The sequence below is a fragment of the Quercus robur genome, chromosome 8, assembly GCF_932294415.1.
Source record: "Quercus robur chromosome 8, dhQueRobu3.1, whole genome shotgun sequence".
In the NCBI taxonomy this organism is placed as follows: Eukaryota; Viridiplantae; Streptophyta; class Magnoliopsida; order Fagales; family Fagaceae; genus Quercus; species Quercus robur.
In genome coordinates, this window is record NC_065541.1 from 47,211,649 (window position 1) to 47,223,326 (window position 11,678).

An 11,678-nucleotide genomic window follows, 5' to 3' on the forward strand; every position below is an offset into this window, starting at 1 on the left:
AACGGTAGGTGCTTCAGGAAGAGATCTGTGATCACTGCAAGACACATACTGAGGACGTGCTTCATGCCTTATGGTTATGCCCCTGTTTGAACGAAGTCTGGGAATCGGATATGTGTTGGAACTTCAGGAACACAAGACATTGGGATGATTTCCAAAAACTTATTCTGCATGTTCATGAGGCCGGGCTTGACTTGGAATTGTTTGCCACGGTTGTCTGGATGTTATGGCATCGAAGAAACCAAATTAGAGTTAGCAGTAACTCAGCAACTCCGCTCGGACAGATAGCTGCCGGTGCTCGACAGCAGTTGCAAGATTATAGTCGGGCGCAACCAGCGAAGACAGCTACTGAGATGACAAATCGCCACACAGCAGTGAACTGGTCTCCCCCACGAAGTCCATTCCTGAAGATTAACTATGATGGAGCAGTGTTTCGAGACTCAAACAGTGCAGGTTTGGGAGTTGTGGTCCGTGACAGTATGGGAGAGGTTCTTGCCTCACTAGCAGAGAACATTCCTCTTCCTCAGACAGTGGCAGACGTGGAGGCAGCAGTTGCAAGAAGAGCCATCATGTTTGCTAGGGAGCTCAGCCTTAGCACGGTAATCTTAGAGGGTGATTCGGAGATCATCAACAGAGCAATTCAAGCGGAGGAGCAGTCCTTAGCCTCCTATGGTAACCTCATTGAGGAGATAAAATTACATGCAGAATCTTTTCTCAGTTTTAGAATTTCTCATGTTAGAAGAAATAGGAATTCTGTAACACATAGCCTTGCTAGACATGCTAGACATGTTAGCGGTTTAGTAGTTTGGATGGAGGAGGTTCCATCCCACATTTTACCTGTACTCTTAGCCGACGCCGGCTAACCTTACATATTAATAATAGTCGATTCAATTTGCTTCTCAACAAAAAAAAAAAAAATTGAACTTTCATAAAGTTTAAAAGGCCAAAACCAAACTTTTGGTAGATTTTAAGAAGGAGAAAAATATTGTCACCTGAGCAGAAAAACAATGACCATATAAACAGGGGCGTTGCTCGTGTATTAATTCCATAATCTCATTTATATGAATTCCAACAATATTTCAATGGGTAAGAGAGAGCATGTAACAAATGTCAAAATTCAAAGATGTACTGAAGGAATCTAAAATTAGTATATTTGGAGGAATAAAAAACTATAAAAGTGAAAACTATGGTTCAAAATGTACACTTTTTTTAATGGAAAGAGAGAATTCTAACAAAACCGCTTGCATGGTCCGTTTGACTGTTCAGATCAACCTTGATCTGACCCGTCGTCCTGTACTTCTTAAAAACTCTTCTGCCAATAACCATATCGATCTTTTTCGAGTGGGTAAAATCTCATTATCATCCTTAGCTAATTTTGAGCATCCAAATACAGTAAATTCTTTTAGGGACTCTAATCTATAAATGGCGCCTGGAAGACCCAAAAGATTTCTGCAATGGCTTAGATTCAATAAGGTAAGACCAGTTAAATGTTCAATTGATGAAGGTAGGTCTACAATTGCAGTCCCACTTAAATGAAGCTCCCTTAATCGTTCCATGTCTTTTGCAAATTCTGGAATTTTCTTGACTTTGGAGCAACCAGCAAGAGTAAGATTTTCAAGAGATTCCATTTCAAGCTTGCTTGGAAGACTTACAAGACTAGTGCAGTCTTTTAGGTTCAATAAAATTAGGCGTTTCAGTACACCAACAGATTGGTGAACCTCAATTAAGTTTGTACAGCCTTCAAAATCTATGCTCTCAAGCTGTGGAGCCTCCGAGAAGTCTGGAGTCTTAATAAGATCTTGAGAGTGACTGAGTTTGATGAATCTTAACTTGCCCAAATGCTGTTAATGAGATTAAATTGTAGAATGATAGTTAATTAGAATTTATTTTTAGCAAAATAAATAATATTGAGGAATTGAGGAAACTATGTTACCTTCACTCCCTTCCAAAGTAGTTTAATGTTGCTATGGCACATTCTAAGTTCAACAAGCTCCCTTGGTTCGAAATTTGGTGGCAAAGATTTTAAAGGATACCCATTCCATTCAATCACTCTTAACTCATTAGGAAAATGTGTGAGTCCATTTCGCAGTTGCACATTGTGAATTTTGAGCAATACAAGATGATGCATCTTTGAAAAGGCTTCTGGATTCCAATGTACCTCTTTTTGTACAGGCAAGTCGAGGACTATGCTTTGGATAGCTGTTGTTTCCTAACAAACAAGAACAAGAGATTCGTAAATTTCATAATAAGAGTATAAAGATTATGTAAATTTTTATTTTCTTGAATAATAGAAAGGGTTTATATTTAAGTTGAAGATTTCTACATAACCTCTTACCTTAATGTCTGTAAGCACAGGGTCAATGTCCTTTTGCAACCATAGCCTACGTCGTTCCCAAGGAGATTTAGGGGACTCTCTAAAAGTTATTTCTCTGCCCATTTGTTGTACTAGAGGATGCATCCACAACCGATTGTTTGACGAAACACTTAAGAGAGATTTATCAATAAGAACCCTTATTCCAATTGCTGGGTAAAGATTAAGATAGTCTAATATTTCTTCTACACGATCTTGGTCCTCCCCATTAAAGAAACATGCAATATGTAGAAATATTTCTTTTTCTGTTTCTTGTAGAGAATCAAAACTTATTTGAAATATTCGTAAAATTTCTGCAGGAAAATTATTTTCAAGCATATCTAAATAACTTCTCCATGCAGGGATGGTTCTGTCAAACAGACTACTACCCAAAAACTTAATAGCTAAAGGAAGGCCGTGAGCATAACTGGCAACCTGATTGGACATCTCCATATAACCTTCAGGAGGACATTCACTGCGAAAACATTCCAAGCTGAAAAGACGAAGAGCCTCTTCACTACTCAATTCCTTAGGCCTATATATTCCATCAACTCTTAGTCTCTTAAGCAAATGTTCATTTCTTGTTGTGATGATAATTCTACTTCCCGGACCACAGCAATCACGCATGCAAGCCAAACTTTCTGACTGCTCCAAACTATCTACATCATCAAGAACCAGAAGTACCTTTTTATTACATAGCCTACGCCTGATCAATTGGACTCCGTCTGAAGTATTGGATATTTTTATATCTTTTTGCATCAAAATGTCACAAAGAAGTCGTTCTTGCAAATAAGCTAAACCATGTACTTTAGATTCTTCTCTGACAGTATGGAGAAAGCTACTACCTTCAAATTGATTTGAAAAGCTATCATAAACCACTCGTGCAATAGTTGTCTTACCAATACCAGCCGTCCCATCTATCCCAATTACACGGACATCGGTCAATCCTATTTTTAAGTCTGAATATACTTCCCATACACGAGAATCAATTCCAACCAAGTCCTTAATTAGTTTTATGGAACTTAGTCTTTCGAATATCTTCTCCACAATTGCATTAATATATTCTGACTCCTGCCTGCAAAATGAGTGAAGAGCCAGAATTTATTTTTGGGACCTAAGTATAAACAAAAAAAAAAAAATTGGAATTCAAGAATGAAAAATATTCTAAAAATTCAAGAATAGATTAAAATTGGTAATTAAAACTAACATCTATTTAGTGTTAGCAAAATATAAACTAAAGAAAAGATACAAAATAATAAGATTTCAGTACATTTCAAATATATTATCTGTTAACATTACTAATCAAAATACAAGTAAGATCCAAATGACTAGTCCTCTTCACAGCTTTCACTCACAAACTATGTGTTGTTCTTCCTGTTGTAATAGTAAGTATTAAACTACACATTGTGCAAAATTATGCTTTGGCTAGGCGTGTGTTAGATAGAGATACGTGTTTAATTAATTATGGCTAAATTATAAATCGCACCCTTAACTTTTACCAAAATTCAATTTAGGCATTTAACTTCAATTTTTTTTTTAATTCAATCCTCTAACTTTAATTGTTATTCAATTTAATCCTCCGATAAAAATGCACTGTTAAATGCTCCAAAAAAGGGAATTGTTTGGGTCTTACATTAAAAAAATGCAAAAAATGAATAAAATTTTATTGATTTTTCTTAATATTTTTAAAAATTCAAGATATGAAAATTTAAACCAAATTAAGGGAAGGACATGACAAACTTTTTCCAAAACTTTTCCAGTAACCAAATAGAAAAAGAAAGAAGAAAAAAGACTTACTAGCCTAGTTATCTTTTCCAAATCTAGGCATCATCATCCACAAAGACAATTACTAAATCAGTCCCAAACCCAACCCACTTTTTTCCCGCAACACCTAGCAAAAATTGATAATAATCCAAATTGAGCTAAAGAAGCAGAGCCCCTTTTGGACGGCTTAGATAAGATCTTGGCTGTAACAGATGCCCCTCATAGCCCGTCAACTCTAGTGCACCTCCATCATCTACAAGCAGCCAACAGGTCTACATCTAATATCAGGAAGAGAGAGAGACTTGTCCCATATTGAGCATATATGAGGCTGATCTAAGATTTATTAACTATAAGGAGTCTCATTTGTGACTAAACTAGTCTTTTGGGGGTATAGTGCAGAACTTTTCCTTGAGTCATTATAGTATGTGTGTGATGCAACTTTGGGGTCCAAATCAATGACAGACTTATTAATAGAGTACTAATGGAGTCATGACCCCCCAGAGTCCAAATCACTAACAGACTTATTACTAGATCAATAGGGTCACTGCTCTGAAATATTATTCTACTAACTACTATTACATGAATAAACAATTGATCTTACAACTGCTATATGCATTAACTCTCAGTCTTAAGAGGATGGTGAACTCAACGTGAAGTGTTGATTGTTTTGATGTACACTAGAGTGAGATCTTGTACGATCAATACATCAATGATTTTACCAGATCTCTTATTCAACCATCAGAGACTTCACCAATTGAGCTAAATGCAATTTAAAGTAGTCTAAGGATATCTTGATTAATTAAACAAAAACTTAGAGTGTAACCATATTTTTATAGTGAACTAAAATGTGGTTAATGCTAACTTTGGACTTATTATAGATAACAGGAGGCCCAAGACCATTGGAGTTAGGGTTTATTTTTCCCTTTGGTCTCACCTCAAGTTATATACGTAAACCCTTATGCTAACTTTGCATCAAGGTATTTTATTAAAATTCTTTCTAATTGAATTTTCGGATTCTAGTATAATCTTGATTTTAATTCCGCTACGAATTTCATATATGATATGCAAGTTATTATTCAGCAATAGCGTATACTTTGGTTATTTACCAAAAATTAAAAAGCTGAAGATTTGAAGATGGGTGGTGTGGTATCTAACTGCACCTAAAAGATTTTATTTTTACATTTTTTCTCCATGCCATCAGCAAGATTACTTTCCAATCATTTATCATTATCAATTGATATTGTCTATGCTGCATTAAATCCTCAATCACAACAATTAAATAATCGATTTGGGGACTTGGTTTGGTTTAGTGTCAGAGCATTTAACAAGTTTTAAGAGTAAGACTTCACAAATTATGAAAAGCCATTAGATTTCAAAGAAATACGGAAGAAAATACTGAATAGATGCTAAAAGAGCTGTGAATTGAATAATCAGAGGAAATGAGGAACTTGATGAAGCAAATTAAAAGAAGATAAAAAAAAAAACTTACCCTTTTGGTATAACCCACCCACTGATATTGGCAACTTTTGTTAAAGCAGCCCTCCATGTTTTCACCTTCTCCAAATTCTCCTTAAAAACTTCTTCATGCTTCGCAAATGCTTCATGAAAACTACCTTTCTGCTTCCGCACCTCAGTCGGATCAACATCAAAGAAAACAGGAAAAATCGTTTGCCCCATCTTTTTCTGGCACTCGACAATCTTTGCAAGTTCATCCAAGCACCAACTGGAGGATCCATAGTTTTTTGAAAAAATGACCACTGAAAACCTTGACCCTTCAATGGCTTTCAAGAGTTCTGAGGGAATGGGTTTTCCTCTCTCAAGTTCTTTCTCATCTGTAAACGTGGGGATTCCTTTCTGGGTTAAAGCGGCATACAGAGGACGCAGAAAATTGCGGCGGGTGTCCTCGCCTCTGAAACTGAGGAACACGTCGAAAATCCATTTACTGGTACGCAATGAAAAGCTGCTTCCATCGGTTTCAAGAGCCATCGATGTAGAGTTTTGCTTGAACCAACAAAATGATTTGATGAAGTTTTTCTGAGGAGTGAGATTTTATTGAAGATGGGGAACTAGAAGTTGGAGAAATAAAGGATATGGGTGTGCGTGTAAAAAAAGAAATTATGGATTTATGATTTATTGATATTGATGAAATGATAGCAAATGCTCAGCAAGTTCTAGGAAGTAGGAAGAAGAAGACCGCATATTGAAATTTTTTTTTTTTTTTTTTTTTTTCGGGTTTAAAAACACGACTTTCAAGCAATATAATAGTATTCATTTTAATATTGCAAATTTTCAAAATATAGTTATAAAAGAAAATTCATTTATTCTCTCAGCAAGTTCTAGGAAGAACATCATTGGAAGGGAAAGTAAAGTCACCTAGCACTTTCCTGGCAAAGGGTAGAAAATATGGACGAAATCTTTAAAGTAATTATTAGGTATTTTTACTGAAAATGTTTATTTATAGCTTTTTAAAATTTTACTCTTTTTTTTTTTTTTTTTTAAGCTTCTCCCACTTTTTCAATTTTTTTTTTAAGGTATATATATACATATCAACACTTTTAGCATAAAAATTTTAGCAAAAAAATAGATAATTTTTTTTTCCAAATGGATATTTAAATATTATCAAAATACAATAACATGATACCCTCTCTCTCTCTGCTCTTGCATTCAAGATATATCCACCGAAAATGAATGTCAGATTGATGAAGAAGTACGCGCCATTTTAATTTGGAGTACCTAATAAAAACTCCTAAATCACGTTTAGTTAAAAGGATTTTGAAATAATTTAAATGAATGGGTACACGATGAAATTAGATACCCTTAAGGTGGCTATCTTAGAGCTGGGTTTTATATGGTTCTAGCTATACTAGGCTTCATACACATGGTCAACGATTGGCTACGCACATATTGAACATGCGTACGTAGCCTGAAGGCATGCGTACTCGTCCCGACGGTAGTAACCATAGCTTCTACACCTATGGTATACTAAAGTTCAATCAAAAAGTAATCAACAGAAACAAGCATAAATTATAAGTCATTTTGAAAATTAATATGAAAAGAAGACTCATATGCATCGCTTAGGAAGTCCTGTTCTTGAAACCAATCCTCTCAGAAGTCTGGAGCCAAGTTTTAGCGTGCGTTTGCGTAGAGTTGTTTCTGCATTTTGCGTTTTTTTTTTTTTTTTTGCTGGTTCCACGGCACTGTTTATAGACCAGTCAACACCTGAAAACGCATGAACAGTATTTTGTCTTTAAAAAAATATTTACTACAATATTTTCAATAATAAGTTTTCAGTTTTCAGCAAAATAAGTGGTATCCAAACAGACCCTTAGTTTGAAAACCAAATTTCTATAGTTTTGAAAAATTGTTTAGAGAGAAAATTGAGACCTTTCACTTTCAAAAGAGATGTCTTTCCCCAGAGCTCAAGAATCTTTGTAAGGGGATTTTGTAGTCCAAAATATGGTTGGTATTCATGATTCCTTTTAGCATATATTCTTTTTTTTTTCTTTTTCTTTTTTTGGAGAAGATTTTAGCATATATTCTTGTAATGTTATGGAATAATCACTCATCTTTTTCACATTTAAATATAACTTGGTTTAATTGATAATTTCTAGCATTTAATGATAGGTAGAAACACTTTGAAAATAAATTAGATTGACATGCAAATTTCTGAGTTCTAGTTAGCTTAACCGATAAAATTTCTAATAGTTAAATAAAAGATCTATGATTTAATTTCCGCCTACACTAAAAACCAATTAGTGTCTTGGTAGAATCACTCATCTTTTTCACACTTAAATATAACTTGGTTTAATTGATAATTTACTGCATTTAATGATAGGTAGAAACACTCTGAAAATAAATTAGATTGACATGCAAATTTGTGAGTTTTAGTTAGCTTAACTAGTAAAATCTTTGATAGTTGAATAAAAGATCTAGGATTCCATTCCCGCCTACACTAAAAACCAATTGTTGTCTTGATTTGATGATAAATAACACAATTATTATAAGCGAACACCATAAGTTGAAACGCTAAAAAAAAAAAAATAAATTAAAAAAAAAAAGAAAAAAAGAATGACATGCAAATTTGGTTGATATTTGACAGTGATAAATTACCATAAATTGGTCCCTAATCCCTAAATTACTCTGCTTTTGCTATGAAACTGAATGCTTATTTTCAAGAACCTATAGCATGCATAACATGGACTTGTTAAAGAAAAGTGCTCTGCTCATGCCTTGAACATTCTTTGAAGATAAATTATTTTTGTTCTATTAGGGAAAATTCTGTCAGTGTGAGTTTCTCATTGACTTGATATTAGTCATGATCATCAGTATGAAAGAACAATTTATACAGAAAATTCAACAGGAGAGATCATTGATTTTTTTATTATACATAAACTGCACTTAAAGAAGAATGTCAGCCTTAGGCAATGACTGAGATCATCATGTTTGACATCACGGGTTCAATTGTATACCGTGTAAGTTGTATCTGCCTACTAAAAAAAAATATTTGAGATTAAAAGCCCATCATTCATCCATTCAAGGAAAAGAAATGCTACACTAATCGCATCTTTGTATGCTGCACAGAGGGTTTAAATCCTAATTGTGCAGTGTTATATTCAGCCTATGAAACTGTATTGCAACCAATTTGGGTCAAATACCACTCCCAATAGTATTTTTAATGGCTTTAGAAGTCTCCAAGAAACCTTCCTGGTCATACCGCTCTAAATTTGCCAACTTCAGCCACAATTCAACCTGCATAGGACAACACTCCACAGCCTTATGAAGTAACAGTTTTTCTCTTCATTGGCCAACTCTACAAACTCCTACGCTTTTCTTAACACTATACTCTTATTCACGTCATCGCGCTCCAATGTTGCTGCCTTCAACCACAACTGGGTATCAATTTGATTCCCTTAGCAACAACAGCTTTTCGCCTCTTCTGGATGCGCTAATGACACACCTCCAACCAAATTTCCTCGTTCTTTGGACATTCTTTACAACCATTTTGCATCAATTGTCTAGCAGCCTGAAATATCTCCAGCCTTCTCTTCCAGCCTTGCTGCAGCAATCCACCCCAGCAGCTGCTTTGGACTATTTCGAGACACACTCTTGAACAATAGTCTCTCCTCCTTTATGTCAAAAATTTCTGCATTACTCAAAATCTTCATATTGTTCATAGTGGCTCTACCATTTGGCCATTTAGAAAATGGCCTAAGGCCCCAAATAGAAGAAGGCCCTCCTAAAATAGAAGTGTAGTATTTATTACACAAATTGTTTCACACCCCCAAATAAAAACTAAAAAGGAGGCCTCTCAACTAAGGAAAAAAACGGATTTTTTATATTGGCCAATAGAATATTTTGTCAAAAAAAAAAGGTCTTACAATGTAAAAATTTTAATTAAACCCGAAAATTTAATAAATAAAAATTATTTAAAAAAATATTTCATTCTTTTCGAATGTAGTATATTATATTAGTGCGTTTTACAATGTTGTAATAGTTTAAGTGTAAAAATTTTCAATCTCTTACAAATTTTAGTTTTCCTTTCTCTCTCTATAAAAATAAAAATTAGAATTAATAATTTTTGAAAAAATTTATTACTGAAATCCATTGTGTAATACTTAAAGTCCAATATTGCTAAGAGAGACAAAGACTATATCAAACATGATATTTAGTCTGATAATAATTGTTTAGATTTATTTTCAAAATTAAAAATTTTAAAATATGTTTATAAATATATGAAAATTGTCTAATTAACATATTAATTTATCTAAAAAGGCTGGATTCCTTTTTTTTGATGCATGTATTATTTATACAATATTAACTAACAATACACAGTAAAAAAAAAAAAAAAAACTAACGATAAATTTTACAGCATTAAAACCGATTATGTCACAATAAAGATTAAGTGTATTAGTGATATTACCAATTGATTAGGAAATCTTAGGAGAATTTGAAAAAAAAAAATAATTAGTAGTAATTTTGCATTACAAAAATCAAGAAAAATAGATTTTTAAATGAAAAAAAAAATCAAAGTGTAAATTTTATTCAATTAATATTTAAATTAAGATAAAGTCCCACTAAAAATTGTCACCTTAGGCTACAAAATGACAAATGTGTTGAGCTGACTCTAGATTGGGCCCAATTATTGTGTACAACAAATTTTAGCGAAATTTAAAATGAAATTGTTTGAAGCTGAATTGAGTTATTTGATAGAAATGATATCATTCAGAATTTATAAGTTTTTGTTATTATAAATTTTTTGTTTGTTTTATATTTAAAATACTCTATGCAAATGAAAAGTCCTCATACGTGAAATATATTTTTTGTTTGTTTTACATGAAATATATTTAACATACCAATAGCGTGGCTAATATTTCATCATTTTTGCATATCATTGTGATATTAATACAAAGAAATCATTTCAATTGAGGCTAGAGTTATTAAAAAAACACATGAAATTGAATGTTTTGGCAAAAAAGTGTTTTACAAAGTTCACTATTAGGATATTGGAAGAAATTAATACTTCACAGAAAATAAATTTTAAAAAAACACCTAGCTTTAGAGATTTTCACCGCACCAAAATGTGTTAAGTTGACCATTATATTGTTCAATTCAGTAAAATAGGCTTTTGTGTCAACAATCGTCTATCCTAACACACAATCGGATAACTTGTCCAGCTCTTACAACAAGAAAACTCGTCTCCCTTCACCCATAACAATCAAATATGAAGCAAATTACCCTTAACCATTAAATATGAAGTAGACAATCCTGTTGACAAATGAATATAACATAATCCAATAATCTGTCTAATGACAAAAAGAAAGCGCATTTTCCTTCAGATCTAGAAAGTGCGTCTTTCTCCAAATCTAAAGGAGACAAATCTATTGACAAATTAACACAACCTTACATTTAGATTAACAAGTATATACACAACTAAAATATGTACTTTTAATTAATTAATGTAAATTTTCTTGTCTACAGACATGAAATTTTACATCTATGAATAATTATCAAGTATCTACAAGTATTAGCAAGAAATGAAGAAATAAAGAATCAATCAAATGACAATATTGCGAGATAGACAAAAAGATTACCTAGAGATGGGGTTCATCTTCAAAAATTTACATCAACATTTCATTAAATTCAAGCTCTAAATCTTTGAAAAACTTCATCGTACTTTTGTTACAAAGATCTTTGATTCATCTTTCAACCAAAGTGGAAGACAGTTTGAATCAAGGCTACATCAAATCCAATACTTGAATCAAAACTTTACCAAGGAGGTTGAATTACAGGATAATTTTATTGTACCAGAATCTATATATAAAGAAATATACTTGCTCATTCATCAATACAAATTTACATTTATTAACCATTTTTAATTGTTTGATTTTCAAATTTTGAGATTTTGTGTTTACAGTAGTAACCCTATTTTCTACTGTAAACACTCGATCAAAAAGTAATTAATAGAAACAAGTATAATTCAAAAGACACTAAATAAACCAAAATAAAAACAAGACTTACTCTGCTTACGAATTCTTGTGCTTGTAAGTTGTATCCAGAGTTTGGAGCC

The 11,678-nt window shown here is 32.9% G+C and overlaps 1 protein-coding gene across 1 annotated transcript; it reads right to left on the reverse strand.

The window, feature by feature from the left end:
• Window positions 1-1,123: 1,123 nt before the first annotated feature.
• On the reverse strand, window positions 1,124-6,315 carry LOC126696714 (disease resistance protein RUN1-like). Its single transcript, XM_050393404.1, has 4 exons — window positions 5,601-6,315; window positions 2,333-3,422; window positions 1,931-2,206; window positions 1,124-1,838 (listed from the first exon to the last, which is right to left on the reverse strand). Exons 1-4 carry the CDS (start codon window positions 6,095-6,097, stop codon window positions 1,260-1,262), a joined length of 2,442 nt encoding a protein of 813 aa, XP_050249361.1. The 5' UTR covers window positions 6,098-6,315; the 3' UTR covers window positions 1,124-1,259.
• Between the last annotated feature and the right edge of the window lie 5,363 nt (window positions 6,316-11,678).

Excerpts from the sequence above, each read along its gene's own strand:
- LOC126696714 (XM_050393404.1), bottom strand. The coding sequence starts at position 6,097 with ATGGCTCTTGAAACCGATGGAAGCAGCTTTTCATTGCGTACCAGTAAA. Across the intron at positions 2,207-2,332 it reads CTGTGCTTACAGACATTAAG|GAAACAACAGCTATCCAAAG; the intron begins GTAAGAGGTTAT and ends CTTGTTTGTTAG. Across the intron at positions 1,839-1,930 it reads TACTTTGGAAGGGAGTGAAG|CATTTGGGCAAGTTAAGATT; the intron begins GTAACATAGTTT and ends TCTCATTAACAG.